The sequence below is a fragment of the Dermochelys coriacea genome, chromosome 2, assembly GCF_009764565.3.
Source record: "Dermochelys coriacea isolate rDerCor1 chromosome 2, rDerCor1.pri.v4, whole genome shotgun sequence".
Taxonomy (NCBI): Eukaryota; Metazoa; Chordata; order Testudines; family Dermochelyidae; genus Dermochelys; species Dermochelys coriacea.
The window spans coordinates 16,673,300-16,695,340 of record NC_050069.1 but is presented as its reverse complement, the minus strand read 5'-3'; the positions used below and the strand labels follow the sequence as shown (position 1 = coordinate 16,695,340).

The following is a 22,041-nucleotide window of genomic DNA, read 5'->3' as shown; positions in this document are numbered from 1 at the left end:
ACCTGAACAAGTACAAATGCAGGAGATCAGCATGAAGGCTTCTGTTCCACAGTTAGTTTGTGTTGCACATCTAATACAATGGAATCCACACCACAGCAACATGCCAGAGGGACACAATAGTCCTGATTAACTGAGGTTCATGAAAAAAGAAAAGGAGGACTTGTGGCACCTTAGAGACTAACAAATTTATTTGAGCATAAGCTTTCGTGAGCTACAGCTCACTTCATCGAAATGCATCCGATGAAGTGAGCTGTAGCTTACGAAAGCTTATGCTCAAATAAATTTGTTAGTCTCTAAGGTGCCACAGGTCCTACTTTTCTTCTTGCGAATACAGACTAACACGGCTGCTACTCTGAAACCTGAGGTTCCTGATTAACTGAGGGAATAGCTTGCTGGGAAAAAGTAGTCACTCTGATTCCTTGAACTGCTTCAAACAAAATCCTGAAGTGCATTAAACAGCGAGCTAGACATGGTGCACCAAAACTACAGTCCTGGCTGTCAGTCAAATTATTAATAATTATAGCCTGTATCTCTTTATCCACCCCCTCCATTGAAACACCCACCTTTGTAAAGAGCTATTTGACATCAGCCCCATTTCCCAGACTGGGAAACTGAGGCTCACAGAGGTTACGTAACTTGTCCAGCATCACAGAGAGTGCCATCCAGTGGATGCTGAGCACTCCTTGAAAAGTGCTAAGCACCCTCCACTCCCAGGGGTGGCAATTTTAAGTGATAATAGTACTGTGGCAGTCATAAGGCCAGATTCTCAGCTGCTTTTAGCTAGTTGCCTGATTCTCTGCTTCAGCTAGAGCAACCAGGGGACTGCTTTAACTTGCACCTGCTGGCAACTGTCCCTAAAGAGTCATGTGCTACCTGGGAATAGTTGAAGTGTGATATTCATCCTCCCCACCCCCACGATGCTTCTCCTCAGCTCTATCATATCCCCTGTGCAGGGGGCATAGGAACCTGTTATATTGGTTCTACCCCTACTAAAAGCACAGGTTTCTCAGGGAAGTTTTGGACCATTTCTTCTCCCTTTGCCCCACTCAGGCAATGCTGCAAGCTAGAGAATCTGGCCTACCTGGTACCTTTCCTCCACTGATTTCAAAGCGCTTTGCAATCATTAATGAATTATCCTCACAATGTCCATGTAAGGCTGGGATTATTACACATGTAATTATTTCTAAGAACACCTGGCAGGTCAGTGGCACAACTGGGAATAGAATCCATGCCTCTTTACTCCCCCTGGCCTGTTTCATCTCATAGATCCCTTTCTACAGTAACTTCTTCAGCACCAGAAAAGCTACATTCTTGATATTTTGACATTTTCTTTACTTAGCTACAGCCCTCCTGTAGTCTACCACTAAACTAATGAATAAATAACTATAGTGTCTTTCTAGATCCTTGAAGTTTTTTATTTTAACTTAACAAAAGAGAAGAATCATTAAGGAGTATAGTAATAATGGATCTGCAGGAACTATCCAAGTGGCGAGCTTGCAAGACTGTCTCAGCATCTAAACAATAGTCCCTTTCTGAGTATATCTGGAAACAGATTACTTCAGGAATCAGACAGGATGCTTCACTACTATATCAATGTATATGCTTGCCAGAAACACTGAAATGGACGTGGATGTTTTTAACTGCTATGCATGGCTTCTCAGAGACCAAATATTAAAAATATTTACTTTTTTTTTCTTTGCCTCTGTTTTTGTGTTTTGCTGGGTATATAGTTTTGTATTTAACTTGTTCTATATTGAAAAAAGCTAATCAGCAAAGGTGATCAGCTTCTCTGGGTTTTTTTTTAAAGACGGAAGTGCATCTGAGCAGTTATTATAGTAAACTGCTCTAAACGTTTGGAAATAGAACTGAGTCATTTTTAACCATGTCACTGCTTATTCCAGCCCTGATGTTGTAGGTCAGATGCTATCAGGCTATGCTAACATACCATTTTGAATAAGTGGCTTTTGTGGTTACTCAACGACATTATGACATCCTTTCCCAGTGAGCTCTTTTCCAAACACAACCCCAGCTGTGACAGGTCTGGGGAAGTGGTCTGAACATGGAACTGGAAGCAAGGAACTCCTGAGTTCTCGTCTGGGCTCTGTGGCTTTGGCTCATGATTTAAATATTGATTCTACTCTGAAGAGCACTGTAATGTTCTATATTCTCTGTATCTCAAAAACTTCCACATCAAGCTTTAAAGTACAAAGGAGATTCCCCACCTCTGCAATTGTTAGTCCTGCAAACTCACCCTGAGTTTTGAAAGTCAAAGCTGGCTTCTTTCCTGCTCATGCTTCATCATCGCTAGTGAAGAATCCATATCACGCTCCCCTAGCATTGTTGGAATTGCAGTGCTTACAGATATAAGAGGCCAACAGCTTATGATAGTTAGTTAGTAAGACCTTTGTGGGGGCTCATTCCCACCTGTGTTTGCACAGTGCCTAGCACAAGGGAGTACTGATCTTGGTTTGCAACCTTTGGTTGCTTATGTAGCACAAAGAAGGAATAAGTAATAATTAATAAGTGACATTAAGCAATGGCTACTACTTTCATTGAGCTAAACTCCACTAACTCTGAGATTTGTGAGACCACAGTAATAATATATACCACTTTCCATCTAAAGGTTTCAAAATGCCATGAAGTGGATTATTGTCCCCATTTTACAGATGGGGGAACTGAAGCACAAAGAAATTAAGTGACTTGCCCAAGGTCGCACAAAAATCAGTGGCAGAGTTGGGAATAGCACCCAGCCCTGCTCTCTCCCCATCCTTTGCTTTAATCTCTAAACCATGCTGCAGTTCTTGCACATTCCTTTTTTCAGTCAGTGACTGAGCATTTTTTTTTCTGTCATCTTCCCATCATGCACCAGGGAAGTACATGTTGAGAGGATCAATTGACTCGTTGTCTGTTTTCTCTTCTAGGGAGGATCTGCTTTTTCCCCGGTGTCGGTGATTAGTGAGAAGAAAGCTCAGGACCAAGTGGCAGTTCTGGCTAATGAACTTGGATGCCCTTCATCCAGCAGTGAGGAAATTGTATCCTGCCTCCGCCAGTTGCCTGCCAATGCTCTCAACGATGCACAGACTAGGGTAAGCCATAGCAATATATGTGACTGTGTATTATAACTGAAATGTAGGCTGCATATACAGCAACTTGCAGGAAGAATTTTTTTAAAAGTTGGGCCAGATCCTTGGCTGGTGTAAACTGACATTGACTTCAGTGGAGTTACCCTGATATCCACCAACTGAGGCTTTGGCCCATTGATACTTATGGCCTGATTCTCATTTAAACTAAGGCTCCTTTGCATCGCTTTGGCAGTGTAAACGTGTCTGGAACTGAGTTTCAGTGATCCCTGTCAGGGTGGGGAATGCCTGACCTAAGTGTAAATGGGAATCAGACCCCTAGTTGCCATGAGAGTTCTCTGCAGAAAAGGCAGCGTGAAAAGATGACTGAGCTTTGCATTTAACTTAACAAAACGTAATTCGTATGAAAGATGCCATGCTGACAGTCCTGGAGGATGAAACCCTTCACCCCCAGCTAAAGAAGAGGCATCAGCAATACAAGTTTCCCAATCACACCATAGCGTTGGGCCTCACCCCTAACCTAGAAGTAACAACGCTAGGAACAACAGAGTTGTTTACTCTCTCTGCCTGTTCAGCTCTTGGCTCCTCTGCTGAGGCTATCAGCACGGGCACCGGTTCCTTCCAGTTGTGATTTTGGACTGGGTTACGTGGACACTTACTCCTTATGAGACCATCAGCTCCATTCATCATTTCAGACAGACAGGCAAACAAGCTGTGGTCAGCTGGGAATGATGGAAAGCCCTTCCTAATCTGGTCCAGCTGCTTACCACTGTAAGGCCCTGTATCTCTTTACCAATCCCTTGGTCTCTAGGAGTGCACATTTTCCATGTAATGGGAGTTTTACCATTGACTTCAATAGCCCCAACAGCTAAAGCTGAACACTTTTTTGAAAATCCTGATCATGATTGTACTGTACTATTCTTTGTTCCCTTTTAACACAGCTCCTAGCCATAAGTGGGCCATTTCAGTACTGGGGCCCAGTGGTTGATGGAGTCTACCTTCGGGAATCTCTAGCTGCAGCCATGCAGCGTTCTCGACCTAGGAAGGTGGATCTGCTCATTGGAAGTTCTCAACAAGACGGGCTAATCAGCAGAGCTAAGGCAATTAAGGTAGACATAGATTTACTGTGCAAAAGAACTATCAACTCTTAAAGCACTTAAGCAAATATTAACAAAGAGGGTCTGTGCTATCAGGAGAGAGACTTTTTGGCTTTCATAATTCTTGAATTGGACTCCTGCAAATACACCAAAGCACTGTCCTTCATAAAGAAGTCCTGTTTTGACTAGCCAATGGAAATATATGTCCTATTTATGCAATAATACTGTAGTTCAGGGAAGGGGCAAAAAGTTGGGAGACCAGGTTGTTTTAGCTTATAGTTTGCATGTATTGTGGGTCTCTGAAAAGCACGTAGTATTCATTTCTCCTGTTGTATGTTATTATGTAGCTGATACTTTTAATATTAATATGACTGTTGGGTTTCTCTAGATTAGGGATGGGCCCAAGTCAAACTCCTGCATTTAGACCCTGCTGAACTTTATGGAGGATTCAGAATCTAAACCCAGATATGGGTCCAAAATTCACAGATTATTCCCCTCTTCAACTCCTATCTTATGTTTTTGCTCATGGATTGTTGCACTGGTTTATTTCCTATATTATTGCTTGTGCTTTTCTGTTTTGTGAATCCTCCCCTTTCTTATAAGGAGGCTTCCAAATTAGAACTGCCAATGAATAGGAATAGCATCTGAGGATACATAAGCTAGGATAATAATGAAAAGGGTTATCAATCCTCAAGCATCAAGGCACAAACTGATCACCCACTGGGGACAATTATCTAGCATTACACAAATAGTCCTACTACAGGATGTTCTACTTTCCTCTGCAGCATCTGGCATTGGCCGCATTGGAGACAGAATACTGGACCCGGTGGTTAAATAGTTCCTTTACCTAATGGAAATTCCTCTGTTCTTACAGCCTGTTGAAATGATAGAACAAACCATCCAGCCTGTCCCTTTCAGTTTTCTCTTCATTACCCTGCTATGTAATTAACACATGCATTCAAGAGCGAGGTACATTCGTGCCCCATAATGCCAAACTCCCTTTAAGCTAGTGATTTTTGTTTACAAGTGAGCAGACTTCCTGGAGACATTCTCTTCCTCTCTCATTGTCTGTTCCTCTCTTTCCATATTTACTTCAGTGACCATTTATGCAAGATTTCAGAGTAGCAGCCGGGTCAGTCTGTATTCGCAAAAAGAAAAGGAGTACTTGTGGCACCTTAGAGACTAACAAATTTATTTGAGCATAAGCTTTCATGAGCTACAGCATCCAATGAAGTGAGCTGCAGCTCACGAAAGCTTATGCTCAAATAAATTTGTTAGTCTCTAAGGTGCCACAAATACTCCTTTTCATTTATGCAAGAGTATCAGTGCAGAGCAGTATATACAGAAGGAATGTAGTATTCTTCACTAATTGTCCAGAACAACAAACAAAAACTTACAGTGGGCTCAATAGTGGAGCATAACCACTGAGTTAATGGGAGTTTGGGTTGTGTACGAAATGGAGAAATGGGCTCAGCAGTGCTACTGGCTGGGAGTTTTTAGAATATCCGCTCTGACCTCCTGTGTTACCCAAGGCAACAGAACTTCAAACAGTCAATGTAACTCTTACTAACATTGCTACAGTGCTCGATCATAATGATCCAAAACACTGAAGCTTGCTACCATGGGGCCCAGAGATAAAGTCCATTCTGGCTGTTAATGCTGGATACCGACATATTTTTAGTAAGGAATCTAAAACAGTAGGAAAGTTTTCATGTGAGATTTAAAGAAAGCAGGAATGGGAGGAAGGGCTCTTGAGACACAAAGGGTTAAACTTCACACTTGTGCAGAGAGCCAGACTCTACTTAATTTCCATTTGAAGAGAAAGGCTAGTCCAGAGGTTAGGTCACTAGGTTAGAGCTTTGGAGACCTGGGTTCAAGTCCCTACTTTGCCACAAACTTCCTACGTGACCTATAGCACGTCATTTAATCTTATTCTGTGTCTTAGCCCTGATCTGTAAAATGGGGATAATAGCACTGCCCTACCTCACAGAGGTGTGGTGAGGATAAACACATTAAAGATTATGAGGTGCTTAGATACTGTGGTACTGAGGAGCCATATAAGTACCTGAAGCCTGGTCTGCACTAGAAATTAAGTTGATTTACCAACGTTGCTCAGAGATGTGAAAAACCCACAGCTCTGTGCGGCATAGTTAAGCTGACCTTACCTCCACCATAGACAGCATTAGGTTGATGGAAGAATTCTTTCATTGACCTGGTTACCGCTTCTTGGGGAAGTGGATTCCCCACGTTGACAGAAGAACCCCTTTCGTTGGTGTAGGTAGTGTTTATACTCACATGCTTCAGCGGCACAGCTGTGCCACTGTAGCATTTCAAGTGTAGACTAGCCCCAAAAGACAGAGACCTCAAAATAGGGCTTTAAGTGGAACAAGGCCTGTTGCTGTCTGTCTGCAAAGAGGTGAATTTCACCCATTGTGAAACAGTGCAAGAAAAGGGTAAACCCCAGTGCTGCCCAATAGCTGGTTGTGTAACATAGGACATTTATACATTCAGAAATAACAACAAAGGATTTGGCAGGAACCTCCTGAAAGAGTGTGTTACCACAATTCTGAACAGAGACAAAGTGACTGCTTGGTTCCCTTCAGGATATTTTTGCTTTTGCTTTGACATCATGTTTTCCTTTTAAATTCTTTAAAAATTACTTTAAAAAGGCCAAGGTCAAGGATGTAACAGCAACCACTGGAGTCAGCCCATAATGATCCCTGTGTTGTGACAGGGGAATGAACCTTTGTAACCTTGGCCCAGGTCATTTGGCTGGGGCCAGGAAATGAAGTCCCCTGTGTGTTACCACCACTTTTGTGCATCACACCTTAATTATAAACAAAAAAGAAAAGGAGTACTTGTGGCACCTTAGAGACTAACAAATTTATTTGAGCATAAGCTTTCGTGAGCTACAGCTCACTTCATCGGATGCATTCGGTGGAAAATACCACCAAATTTTCCACTGAATGCATCCGATGAAGTGAGCTGTAGCTCACGAAAGCTTATGCTCAAATAAATTTGTTAGTCTCTAAGGTGCCACAAGTACTCCTTTTCTTTTTTGCGAATACAGACTAACACGGCTGCTACTCTGAAACCTGTAATTATAAACAGTGAGTGAAATCCCACTGTGTTGTCTAACAGAAGATTATGCAGCAAACCAGGGTGTTAATAAGGGAGACAGCTGAAAGCTGCCAGATTTTTCTGATGTTCAGATGTTTTCTCTTTCCTGTTAAGTACTTACACAGAACTTGGACTTCTGAGATGAGAATTTGGAAAGTCCTTGTAATTCCTCACTGTTAGTAGTAGTAATAATTCCAGTAGTGCCAAGGAAGCCCAACCAAGAACCAGGGCCTCAGTGTGCTAATCACTGTACAGATATGTAACAAAGACAGTTCTGCCCCAGTGAGCTCACATTCTCTATGTTAGACAGGCTGCATTTCAGTCCTTCCCTTTCATCTCCTTTGCCTCTTAATAACTGCTGATTTATTCTCATCTGCTCAGGTTCTGTTTCTACCTTCTCGTGTCCTTAGTTTCTTTCAAATGCTCTAGGTTCCAGCCTATCTTGCAGGCATCAGCATACCTTATTGAAGAGCTGCTGCAAAGCTTTCCAATTTCACACTCAGTATCTCAGCTCTAATGGGTTCACTGCTGCAAAATCATAGCATGTCCTCTATCTCAGAACAGAGGACAAACTGTTCATACTGTTTCTTACAGCCAGCGCCCAAAGTGCTATGCTGCCTCACAGCCATGATCACCTGCATGGAATCAAAGCCTGGTGACAAAATCCAGCACAGGCAACAAAATCATTTAGTGGCATTAGTAGACCCTAGCGTGTGTCTAGAGTGACCAGACAGCAAATGTGAAAATTCGGGGGTGGAAGGTAATAGGAGCCTATATAAGAAAAAGACTCCAAAATTGGGACTGTCCCTATAAAATCGGGACATTTGGTCACCCTACGTGTGTCTGTCTGTGTGTTGAGGGTGACCAGTGTCAGCCTGTTCCCCTCCTTCTGGAGTATGTCATGAGGAGGCCTTGTCACGCTGCCCTGCTTCCCTCTTCCTCCTCCTGCATCAGAAGGATCTGATAGAGCCCTTCCCACTTACCCCCTTCTCCTGTATTAGATGGAGGATGAGAACTGGTAGTGGCCTGCTCTCTTTGTAATGGATGGAAGGAGATTATCATTGTGTCCTGCTGCCTTCATATTCCAACCAGGTTGGGAAAGTGATGTGATGAGTATGGTTCTGCCTCGGACCTTCTTTCCGACCTTGGGCAAGTCACTTAATCTATCCTGTGTCTCAGTCCCCTACCTGTAAAATGGGGTTAATACTTCCCTTCCTCACAGGGGTGTTGAAAGGAGAAAATCCATCAGTGCTTGTGAGGTGCTCAGACAGTATGCGAAGTACCTAGATAAGTACCTAGAGAGAAATAGCTGTGTCATAGGATCCTGGAAAGAGTGAAGCTGGTAAGAGCTTGCTCCTCCATTTACTACAGAATAACTGCTTCCATCATAGCCAACTGCAGACAGGGGGTGCATAAAAATATACGCCCTGTTGGCTGGGTCTTCCAGCTATTGGGACTGTTACGGTTCACAGTAAAATCTAGCGTCAGAAGCCACGAGAGAGACCAATTAGTTACATACGGGCTAAACATTTGTTTGATTAACTTCTGTTTAAGAGCTGTGTTCCTTTCAGGTGGTCATTTATAGTAGCAACTGAACATGAAAATTCTTGCCCAGCGGATGCTGAATTCGACCTCGTGAATCTGACTGTCTGCTGATATTAACAAAGATATTTATTTGATGAGCTGAAGCAGATGTATTACTGATTGGAATGCTTTACACTTCTCCCCAGGGCAGTTGTCCGAGGCTATGTCTATGCTGGCGCACATATTCGATTACTTGGCTGTATATACCGGGGTGAGCTGCATGCTGCTCTTCTGCAGCTAAAGTGCAGCTTGCAGAGCCCCCCACCACACCCTCCCATTCGCCACCTACCAGACTTGGGCAGTGGGGAGCTTTGGATCTCTGTCTTGTAGCAGGGTGGTGGGGTAGGGGCTTCTACCCAGTGGGAAGGTGGGTCTAGGGGCTTCAGCCCCATGGGGCACACCCGCTGGGGCTCAGGGCTTCAGCAGGAGCGGGGCTAAAGCCCTGAGCTCCCACAGGTGCCTCCCACGGCACAGAAGTCCCAATCCCCAGCAGGCACACCCTGGCTCTCGAACTTCTGAAGATTGTCGTAGGTTGGAGGCTCGATAAGTTTGTCCACCCCAATATATACACTCATGCATGTTCCCTATATCCATGCTGAATGTCCCGATACGCTGTGCTGGGCATACATATAATGCTTGCACATGTGTATCCCCACCTCCATGTGGCTGCTGTTGCTACAGAACGTTAGCGCTATTATTTCAGAGGTGGTATGCCGGGGTTCTGTGCATCACAGGGGAACGCTCTAGGACAGTGGTGGGCAACCTGCGGCCCATCAGGGTAATCTGATTGTGGGCCGCTAGACATTTTGCTGACATTGAGTGTCTGCAGGCACAGCCCCCTGCAGCTCCCACTGGCCACAGTTCTCGGTTCCCGGCCAATGGGAGCTGTGGGAAGTGGCAGCCAGCACGTCCACTGCAATCAGATTACCCTGATGAGCCGTATGCGGCCCGCAGGCCACAGGTTGCTCACCACTGCTCTAGGAACCACTTTGTTGTGTGTTGTTGGTACTGTCCCATACCTTTCCCCATGGCAGTTCCTGATCATGCCTGCCCCACCAAATTGGGTGGAAGACATGGAGTGATGGGATGATGATGTGGTTCTGCTCCTGTTCCTTATCACAGGACAGACATTTATGCAGTGGAGTTGGTGATCACAAGATGCTGGATGGGATTTGGGAAGAACTTTCTGACACGTCAAAGATGGCTGACCTGGAGGGTGAATGACAGTTCATTCACTCCCATGGTAGAGATATGATAATGCTGGTGCTGCCACAGTTGCCCATGGTTGGACCGTTGCTTGTGATGCAAGAGAACATGTATTGTTTTGGAAACCTGGGATGATGAGCAGTGACTTCAGAACTTCCAAACGAGGAAATCACACCTCGTGGAGCTGTGTGAGGAGCTTGCACCAAACCTCCAATGCCAGAACATTCGACTCAGGAAATTGGGTGATTATTGCCCTGTGGAAGCTGGCAGCACCAGCTGTAGGTCTCCTGCAAACCATTTCAGGGTTGGAAAATCCATTTTTGGGGTCGTGTTTGTGCAGGTTTGTGATGCTATTAACACTGATCTATCCACAGGTGGCTACCATAAGAAAAGTTCCAAAAATAATAGCTGAATTTGAGAAGATGGGGCTTCCAAACTGTGCAGGGGCCATTAATTGCACCCATATCCCAATACTTTGCCCACCAAAGGGGCCAAGTGGTTGTGAACCAAAAAGTTTATTATTCACTCATTCTGCAAGGCTTAGTGGACCACTGAGGCAGATTCATTAATACCAACACAGGAAACACTGGAAAGGTTCATGACACTATGGTGCTGAGAAGATTGGGATTGTTCTTGAAGGGGGAAAGAAGGTACATTATTCCCCAGAAACTATATGGTTCTCTACAGTGTGTCTGTGCCAGCTTTTGTTTTGGCATTACCGCTCCTAAGTTGGCTCATGAAACCATACCCCAGCATCAATGGGAATTCAGTTATGGAATCAGTAGCTGTAGAATGGTCATGGAGTGTGTGTTTGGTAGGCTGAACTCTTGTTTGCAGTGCCTGTGCCCCCATCTGGATGCCAATGTGACAAATGCTGTTCATATAATCATTGTCTGCTGCACGCTCCCTAACATTTGAGAGGGTAAAGGGGAGTGCTTCCATCCCGAGTGGGCACAGCACAAGTCTGGTTTACAAACCCTGTACAGGCAGCTGGATCCCATCCACATGGGAGGGAAATCATGTACACAGGCAAGGGAAATCAGGGATTCCAAATGTGCACACTTCTCGGAACAGCATAGGGGGGTACTTTGTGAGGCTTTTGTTCCCCTGTATCTGAAGGTCATTAGCTAATCCACAGATATCCACTTTATATCCGAGGCTCATTTTTGCTGATCGGATGCAGATACAAATTTTGTATTCATGAAGAACTCTAGACATCTTCACACCATAGGAGCTTGAACTAGGGGTGCAGGAGGAGCTGATGCACCCCGTTGCTTGAAGTGGTTTCCATCATATCCAGGGTTTGCAGTTTGATTCAATGGCCCTCAGCACCTCCACTATAAAAATGGTTCCAGCACCCCTGCTTCGCACCCTGTGCAACCGCTGAAGAGCATGAGGGGACATGGGCACGCACTTGCGGTGGTTACACAGCTTTGTGAAGGTTTTGTTTCCCTGTAGCTGAAAATTGTTAGCTATTCCTTCCTGTGACTACTCACACATTACAGATAATTCTAATAAGGCACTTCCCCTGTGTTAACACCTTTTGGGTTAGATTTGTGCTGCCATGGTGGTGTCCGAGTTGTCATGTGGACATTGTGCAATGCTTTTGCCCTAACTGTTCACACTTCTCTACAAACCTGTTACCAAGTGCAATTAATCTCTGAGAATCTTACACCTGCATTTGTTTTGCAGGAGTGTGCATATGCCCATTCATTTTTATCCATTTTTTGTCAGCACTGCTAACTGCACTTAAAGGCTATTATGGATAATCACTAGTAAGGTTGAAACTCGTCAAGGATTTGCGGTGGGGGAGAAGGGAGAGCTGTTTAATCACTGATGCCTCTGTTGTTACTTGAATTATGTTTTGTTTTTCTGCATGTGAACCAAGCCGTGTTTATCTCCCCATTTTCTGGGTTAGAGACAAGGTGGGTGAGATATCTTTTATTGGACCAACTTCTGTTGGTGATTACCTCATCTACCTTGTCTCTCTGATGTCCTGGGACGGACACAGCTACATCAACACTGCACACATTTTCTGTGTTGTGAGTTCTGGTACGTTTAGAACTAGCAGTGCTTTCTGAACACATGTCATAAATATAAAGGGAAGGGTAACTATCTTTCTGTATACAGAACTATAAAATCCCTTCTGGCCAGAGGCAAAACCCCTTCACCTGTAAAGGGTTAAGAAGCTAAGATAACCTTGCTGGCACTTGACCAGAATGACCAATGAGGAGACAAGTTACTTTCAAAGCTGGAGGGGGAGGGGAAACAAAGGGTCTGTCTGTGTGATGCTTTTGCAGGGAACAGATCAGGAATGGAGTATTAGAACTTTTTAGTAAGTAATCTAGCTAAAAATGCGTTAGATTCTGTTTTGTTTAAATGGCTGATAAATAAGCTGTGCTAATGGAATGTATATTCCTGTTTTTGTGTCATTTTGTAATTTAAGGTTTTGCCTAGAGGGATTCTCTATGTTTTGAATCTGATTACCCTGTAAGGTATTTACCGTCCTGATTTTACAGAGGTGATTCTTTTACTTTTTCTTTAATTAAAATTTTTCTTTTAAGATTCTGATGGTTTTTTCATTGTTCTTAAGATCCAAGCATTTGGATTTGTGTCCACCTATGCAAATTAGTGAGGATTATTATCAAGCCTTCCCCAGAAAAGGGGGTGTAGGGCTTGGGGGGATCTTTTGGGGGAAAGACGTCTCCAAGTGGGTTCTTTCCCTGTGGTTCGTTTAACACGGTTGGTGGTGGCAGCATAGGGTTCAAGGACAAGGCAAAGTTTGTACCTTGAGGAAGTTTTTAACCTAAGCTGGTAAGAATCAACTTAGGGTGTTTTTCATGCAGGTCCTCCCATCTGTACCCTAGAGTTCAGAGTGGGGAAGGAACCTTGACAGCACATAACTACACTGTCTCCATCCCTCCTATGTATCCTTGGGACTTCAGATATTTCTTAATCTGGAGCATGTCTTCACATACAGTGAAACTGTACCACTTTAGCACTTCAGGGAAGACACTACTAGAGCTGCTCCCGTCAGCATAGTTACTCCACAGGATTATGAGGCACTCAGATACTGTGGTAATGAGGGCCATATAAATACCTGTGGCCTGGTCTGCACTAGAAATTATGTTGGTTTACCTACGTTGCTCAGGGATGTGGAAAACCCACAGTTTAGGAAAACCCACACCATAGGGCTTAAGTGGGACAAGACTTTTTCTGTTTGTGTTTAATTTAAAGTCTTCTTTTAAGATCCTGATTGTTTTATGAAACAGTGCAAAAAAAAGGGTAAACCGCCGTGCTTCCCCTATAGCAGGTGTTGTAACATGTCAGCCCTTGGGAAATATTTATCAAGGAGTTCTGTACCCCAGACAGTACTGAGAATGTGTAGGACAGTGGTTCTCAACCTGTTTACCACTGAGCCACTTATGCAGTTCTCTATGTGTTACGTGGGTGGCATCTACACAATACATATACTACCTGTGTGGCCTTGAGGATGTCACATAGACCGCAGCTGTGTGCTAACTGGGTCACGGGTTGAGAACCACTGATGTAGATCTACAGAATCTGGTGGTGGGGGTGGTATTTGTAATTTCTTTCCACTAGTGCCCACAATGCTTTCCAGTCATAAAAGGAGGCATGGTCCTTACTCTGAAGAGCTCACAATGTAAGGGCTAGATTTTGACTAGTCCCAGCAAGGCTGCACAGAGCAATATACAGAAATAAGGTCTCCCCCCAGTGCACTGGTTCAGCCCTGTCAGGGATACCTCGATCAAAGTTGGGGTATTTGGTGGGAGAGCCGAGGCTGTGCACCTGATATTTCCTTTCCCTCCTTTTTAATAAGTTGTTGAGGAAATGGTGGAAAGGAGGTGGAGCCATGGCTCCATCCTCCCAGGCACTGGCCAGAGGGTGGGTTGAAGTAACCTAATATCTCCCTCAAGCAGAGAAAGTCAGAACAAGATCCAATGGCTGGAAGTTAAAACCAGACAAATTCAGATTAGAAATAAGGCACACATTTTTAACAGTGGGGGTGAATAACCATGGGAACAGACTACCAAGGGAAGTGGTGGATTCCACATCTATTAAAGTCTTCAGATCAAGACTCAGATGCCTTTTGGATGATATGCTTTAGTCAAACGTAAGTTATTGAGCTCAATAAAGGAGAAAGTGGGTGAAAATCTACACCCTGTGATACACAGGAGTTAGCTCCTCATACCTATGTCTGTCAGTGGTGTGGAAAAAAACACATCCCTGACTGAAATAGCTATGCTGACCTGACCCCTAGTGTCGGTGCAGCTACATCAATGAAAGAAAGCTTCCATCAATTAGCTGCTGTCACGTGCGGGAGTGTAAACTGTCTCTATGCTTCAGGGTTATGCCAGCATAGCTACTGCAACATGTAGCTATGCCAGTATAGTCCCCATAGTGTAGACATACCCTCAGATTAGATGACCTAAGATCCTTTCTGGTCTTAAAGTCGTGTGTGTGTGTGTACACGTAGTTTCTTTAGTACACAGTAGACAGTACATGTATTGCCAGGAGGGATGCGTAGCCATTGTGGGAGTTTGGATTCTGTTTAGTTGGTGGACTAAGGTTTTGGCTTTTTCTGGCTTTTTCTCTGCTGGTACACCCACCCTGTACGCAGCCAGGAAACGGGGTGGATAGATGGAAAGTTAGCGATATTATGCATTTATCCCATATATGTAGTCTGAGCTGTGCAGGCAATCCTGTATACCCACAGCATCTGCTGTCAGTGGGGCTTCTCAAGAGCACAGGACCCCACCTGCATGGAACCCATTGCAGGAGTTAGTCACTGTAATGACCTCAGGGGAAAACCTGCTATTAAGCTCCGTCTATGATAAGAATTGACTCTTTAATTCCAACTCTTTATTTTGTCTCTTAACTAGCTTGAATCCATGACAGGGTTGTGCTGAGACTCTCACCTTTTGGCTAGCAAGTTTTCTTAAGAGTTTTCCGTGAGGGACTTAGTCAAAAGCCATTTGAAAAACTAATATTATATACACTGTTTCCCCTTAGCACCTCTGTTTGAAGGTTAACTCTTAACGCTATTCTAACACGTTGGAGAGGCACATTTAGCCTTACAGAAGATATGATGGTTTGTCTCTACATATGCTAATCAGTTAAGTGCTTTATAATATATTGGGCCAAATTCACTGACATACTAGAGTTTTGCTTCCACAATGAAAGAAACTGTAAACTCAGGGTAACAGTCAGTTAAGCCATGCTTATGCAGTTATGACTGCTTCTTGTCACCAGAACAGTGTAAAGCAACATACCACTGAATCTGGCCCATGGTTTTTAATGATTTTCTTACCTAGTTTTTTTATAATACTGGAGAAAGGCCCATAAGGCTATAATTCCTGAGCTTGGTAAACCTTAGCTCTGAAAGAATTTGTAGAATTTAGATTATTTGATATAGGCTGCACTTCTTTCTATCTATCTGCTACTGTCTATTATGTTAAGTCCTCTTTGGAAAATATTTCCTATTAGAGCTGACTGAAAATTTTCAAGTGGAAAATTGTTCTGCTGGAATATGCTGAGCTGATGAAATTGAAATGTTTTGTGGGAATGTATCAACTTCATTGAAATTTTCACTGAGAAATTATTTAAAAGTTTCATTTCAATAAGGCCAAACATTTGATTTTGACTTTATCATTCTGATTCTTTATAATATAATATAATATAACATAATATAATATAATCAAAACAATGTGGTCAAAATAAAATATTTTGGAATATTTGATTTTGTGGAAAATTCAACTTTTCAAATCAGGACAAAACCAAATTTCAAAATCTCAGAATTTCAAAGGAGACAGAAATTCCATTTTTCAGCCAGCTCTGTTCCCATGGTGATAGCTGACTCACAAAACCCTAGTGACTCAGTTTTATGGTCTGACTGCTGAGCAAGGGCACCAAAATTCTTAGGACATTTTGGGGGTGACAAAAATTGTAAGCCAAGCACTGTAAAGTGTTCTTCTAAGCAAATGAGCCTGATGTTTCATCATTCCCTTAGCATCTGTGGCAGTTGTTGAATAATATAATGTGTCCATCACTAAATATAAAATTAAAACATGGAATAAGGGTTGGATCATGCAAGGTGTTCAGCAATTAGCAGGACTGAGCACTATCCATAAAATATTATCCTCTTTACCCCACTCATCCCTTTCTAAGTTGCTCAAATCCATCAGCACCAATTCTTCAGTGAAAGATGCCAGCAGATCATTAGAAATGCAGTGATGCAGCCAGCCCCTAAAGACCTGATATTCCATGGAAGTGAATAGAAAGACAGCTACTGATTTCAATGGGCTTTGAATCAGTTCCTTAGTGATAATGTTTCAGTTTCTTGCTGAAAAATGTGCACTTATGTACACCATTAATTCTCACTCAGTGAAATGGAAACAAATTAGATGACAGAACCTCCTAAAAATAAGAGGGGGGAAAAAAAGGGAAAGAAACCAAGCTGCACTGAAATTGTGCAATAACGGGACACATTACCACTCTGTCACTTTTCTTTGCGTTTTATCCCATCACCTACCCATTATCTATGGGCCTTTCAGATCCCGTGATAGTGGTCATTAAAAACTGGACTGGAAAGAACACTAGAATGAGTAGTAAGGACCATCCTATGATGGCAACAGGGGATGGATTTTGTGACTTGAGACTTTTTTTCCCATCTCTAATTTCTGTGAATCTATTGGAAAAAGCAGTTATTCCTTCTGTAGCTTTTGGTACATTCTATGAAGGGTGGTGGAAAGATTTTTTGTGGTGTTTGATGAAAAGAGATGACAGATACAGAGGAAGCTGTGGGAGTGACTCCTGCAGTGAAAGACACATTGAGGATGACTGGATGTGGAAGCTGTGGTATGTACATGATCCTGGAGGGGGGAACGGGTAAGAGTTTTGTCTGCATGAAATGCCGTCTGATAGAGCTGATGGAGGAAAAGATCGGAGGTTTGGAGATGCAGGTGGAAAGTCTCGTTGAGTTTAGGAAGGCATTTGAGCAGATGATGGAGCAAAGATATGAGGTATCTGAAGGGAAAAGCTCAGACTCACGGATGGAAGCAGGGCTGGGGAATTTTGAGGAGAGACTGGATGAGGAAAGTGGTCAGTGGAAACATGTGACTCAAAGAACCAGGCAGAGAAAAAGACGGGCTAGTGAAGGAGAAATAGAGCTTAGGAACAGGTTTGCAGAGTTGGAAAATGAAGAAGGGGCTCAGCAGGTAGTGGCTGAAGGTGGAAGGGTAAGGAAGAAGAGAAGAGAGGCTAGCCCTATAGAAAAAGGGGAAGAGTCAAGGGAGACTACACCAAATATGAGCCCCAGGAGGATACAGGATGGGTTGAAGAGAATTGTAAGGGAAAATAGGAATGGAAAGAACTTGCAGCCAGAGGGAACAGGGGAGAGACTGGAGAATAGCACTGTCACCAGGAAAAGGCAGGTCTATGTGATCGGGGACTCTTTATTGAGAAGAATAGACAGGCCTGTAACTAGAGCTGATCCTGAGAATAGAAGGGTGTGCTGTCTTCCGGGTGCTAAGATAAGGGATGTAGACCTGAGATTGAAAAGGATCCTCAAGGGAGCGGGAAAGAATCCCCTAATTATCCTTCATGTGGGAACAAATGATACAGCCAGATTCTCGCTGGAAAGTATCAAGGGAGACTATGCTAGGCTGGGGAAGACGCTTAAGGAAATTGAGGCTCAGGTGATCTTTAGTGGGATCCTTCCTCTTCCTAGAGAAGGGCAACAAAGGTGTGACAAGATTATGACTGTCAACAGATGGCTTAGGCAGTGGTGCTATAAGGAGGGCTTTGGGATGTATGGCCACTGGGAGGCATTCACAGACAGAGGTCAGTTCTCTCGGGATGGACTTCATCTGAGTAGGGAAGGAAATAGACTTCTAGGATCGAGGCTGGCACAACTGATAAAGAGAGCTTTAAACTAGGAATTGGGGGGAGATGGATGGGAGATGTCCGGAAAATCTCCACGCCAGATTTTAGCATTGAGAGGGAAGAAGATGAAGTAAGAAAGGATACAGCCATGGGTAGGAGAATGTATATAAGGAGCGAGGGCGGTGTGGATACTAGTCTAATAGGTTATAATGGCTGTAGAATGACTGTGCCTAATAGGGTACAAAATGTGAGCGAGGCCAAACAGCAAAAATTAAGATGTTTATACACCAATGCGAGGAGTCTAGGTAACAAAATGGAGGAACTAGAGCTACTGGTGCAGGAAGTGAAACCAGATATTATAGGGATAACAGAAACATGGTGGAATAGTAGTCATGACTGGACTACAGGTATTGAAGGGTATGTGCTGTTTAGGAAAGACAGAAACAAAGGTAAAGGGGGTGGAGTAGCATTGTATATCAACGATGAGTTAGAATGTAAAGAAATAAGAAGCGATGCAATGGATAAGACAGAGTCTGTCTGGGCAAAAATTACATTGGGGAAGAAAACTAGTAAAGCCTCTCCTACGATAGTGCTTGGGGTGTGCTATAGACCTCCGGGATCTAATTTGGTTATGGATAGAGCCCTTTTTGATGTCTTTAATAAAGTAAATACTAATGGAAACTGCGTGATCATGGGAGACTTTAACTTCCCAGATATAGACTGGAGGACCAGTGCTAGTAATAATAATAGGGCTCAGATTTTCCTAGATGCGATAGCTGATGGATTCCTTCAACAAGTAGTTGCTGAACCGACTAGAGGGGATGCCATTTTAGATTTAATTTTGGTGAGTAGCGAGGACCTCATAGAAGAAATGGTTGTAGGGGACAATCTTGGCTCAAGTGATCATGAGCTAATTCAGTTCAAACTAAATGGAAGGATTAACAAAAATAAATCTGCAACTAGGGTTTTTGATTTCAAAAGGGCTGACTTTCAAAAATTAAGGCAATTAGTTAGGGAAGTGGATTGGACTGAAGAACTTATGGATCTAAAGGCAGTTGAGGCCTGGGATTACTTTAAATCAAAACTGCAGAAGCTATCGGAAGCCTGTATCCCAAGAAAGGGGAAAAAATTCATAGGAAGGAGTTGTAGACCAAGCTGGATGAGCAAGCATCTTAGAGAGGTGATTATGAAGAAGCAGAAAGCATACAGGGAGTGGAAGATGGGAGGGATCAGCAAGGAAAGCTACCTAATTGAGGTCAGAAGATGTAGGGATAAAGTCAGAGAGGCTAAAAGTCGAGTAGAGTTGGACCTTGCAAAGGGAATTAAAACCAATAGTAAAAGGTTCTATAGCCATATAAATAAGAAGAAAACTAAGAAGGAAGAAGTGGGGCCGCTTAACACTGAGGATGGAGTGGAGGTTAAAGATAATCTAGGCATGGCCCAATATCTAAACAAATACTTTGCCTCAGTCTTTAATAAGGCTAAAGAGGATCTTGGGGATAATGGTAGCATGACAAATGGGAAGGAGGATATAGAGGCAGATATTACCATATCTGAGGTAGAAGCGAAACTGAAACAGCTTAATGGGACTAAATCGGGGGGCCCAGATAATCTTCATCCAAGAATATTAAAGGAATTGGCACCTGAAATTGCAAGCCCATTAGCAAGAATTTTTAATGAATCTGTAAACTCAGGAATGGTACCGAATGATTGGAGAATTGCTAATATAGTTCCTATTTTTAAGAAAGGAAAAAAAAGTGATCCAGGTAACTACAGGCCAGTTAGTTTGACATCTGTAGTATGCAAGGTCCTGGAAAAAATTTTGAAGGAGAAATTAGTTAAGGACATTGAAGTCAATGGTAAATGGGACAAAATACAACATGGTTTTACAAAATGTAGATCGTGCCAAACCAACCTAATCTCCTTTTTTGAAAAAGTAACAGATTTTTTAGATAAAGGAAATGCAGTGGATCTAATTTACCTAGATTTCAGTAAGGCATTTGATACCGTGCCACATGGGGAATTATTAGTTAAATTGGAGAAGATGGGGATCAATATGAACATCAGAAGGTGGATAAGGAATTGGTTAAAGGGGAGACTGCAACGGGTCCTACTGAAAGGTGAACTGTCAGGTTGGAGGGAGGTTACCAGTGGAGTTCCTCAGGGATCGGTTTTGGGACCAATCTTATTTAATCTTTTTGTTACTGACCTTGGCACAAAAAGTGGGAGTGTGCTAATAAAGTTTGCAGATGATACAAAGCTGGGAGGAATTGCCAATTCGGAGAAGGATCGGGATATTATACAGGAGGATCTGGATGACCTTGTAAACTGGAGTAATAGTAATAGGATGAAATTTAATAGTGAGAAGTGTAAGGTTATGCATTTAGGGATTAATAACAAGAATTTTAGTTATAAGTTGGGGATGCATCAATTAGAAGTAACGGAAGAGGAGAAGGACCTTGGAGTATTGGTTGATCATAGGATGACTATGAGCTGCCAATGTGATATGGCTGTGAAAAAAGCTAATGCGGTTTTGGGATGCATCAGGAGAGGCATTTCCAGTAGGGATAAGGAGGTTTTAGTACCGTTATACAAGGCACTGGTGAGACCTCACCTAGAATACTGTGTGCAGTTCTGGTCTCCCATGTTTAAAAAGGATGAATTCAAACTGGAGCAGGTACAGAGAAGGGCTACTAGGATGATCCGAGGAATGGAAAACTTGTCTTATGAAAGGAGACTTAAGGAGCTTGGCTTGTTTAGCCTAACTAAAAGAAGGTTGAGGGGAGATATGATTGCTCTCTATAAATATATCAGAGGGATAAATATAGGAGAGGGAGAGGAATTATTTAAGCTCAGCACCAATGTGGACACAAGAACAAATGGGTATAAACTGGCCACCAGGAAGTTTAGACTTGAAATCAGACGAAGGTTTTTAACCATCAGAGGAGTGAAGTTTTGGAATAGCCTTCCAAGGGAAGCAGTGGGGGCAAAAGATCTATCTGGTTTTAAGATTCTACTTGATAAGTTTATGGAGGAGATGGTATGATGGGATAATGGGATTTTGGTAAGTAATTGATCTTTAAATATTCAGGGTAAATAGGCCAAATCCCCTGAGATGGGATATTAGATGGATGGGATCTGAGTTACCCAGGAAAGAATTTTCTGTAGTATGTGGCTGGTGAATCTTGCCCATATGCTCAGGGTTTAGCTGATGACCATATTTGGGGTCGGGAAGGAATTTTCCTCCAGGGCAGATTGTAGAGGCCCTAGAGGTTTTTCGCCTTCCTCTGTAGCATGGGGCATGGTTGACTTGAGGGAGGCTTCTCTGCTCCTTGAAGTCTTTGAACCATGATTTAAGGACTTCAATAGCTCAGACATGGGTGAGGTTTTTCATAGGAGTGGGTGGGTGAGATTCTGTGGCCTGCACTGTGCAGGAGATCAGACTAGATGATCAGAATGGTCCCTTCTGACCTTAGCATCTATGAATCTATGAATCTATAAAACCAGACGTAGGTCAACAAAATAAAATATTCAGTATAAGTATCCATAGTAATTTGACTGGGCAGATTTAGATCTGTTTTGTTTCAGGAGGGCCAGCCATGATGATAAAGACAGCTTATTAGATGTTTCTATCTGGAATGTTTTAAAAATATCTTCCCAAATTTCAGCCCCCATGCACCTGTGCAATTGTCTCCTGCAGAGAGGAAATCTTGGTTCAAGCTTTTCATCCCCAAATAAGAGATATAAAAAGCCTCCAGGACTTGTTGGCTCCATCAAGAACAGGGGTGGGAAACTGGGCATGGCTGAGACAGTTCTCTGCATGCTGATCTCTGGATTCCCATGGGAACAAGAGTATTTTTGCCTTGGCCCTGTCTCCTCCACCCCTTCTTACTCCTGTGGTCACATGTGTGCACCCTCTGACTTTACACCAGCTGAGGATCTGACCTGTGGTCTCTTTAGTATAACTGAAGTTTGATCCCCCATTTTCTTTGGGCTATATTGACTCACCCTGGAGGAAGCCATGAGAGGGCTTCCTGGCAGGGAGCTTC

The 22,041-nt window shown here is 43.1% G+C and overlaps 1 protein-coding gene across 1 annotated transcript in view; it reads left to right on the top strand.

Annotated features, from left to right (window-relative positions):
* Window positions 1–22,041, top strand: part of TG (thyroglobulin) — a 207,176-nt gene that overhangs the window by 158,428 nt on the left and 26,707 nt on the right. The window contains exons 42-43 of the mRNA XM_038391414.2: window positions 2,922–3,086; window positions 4,022–4,189. Of these exons, the coding sequence (XP_038247342.1) occupies window positions 2,922–3,086; window positions 4,022–4,189 (333 nt within the window). The remainder of the gene's footprint in view (window positions 1–2,921; window positions 3,087–4,021; window positions 4,190–22,041) is intronic.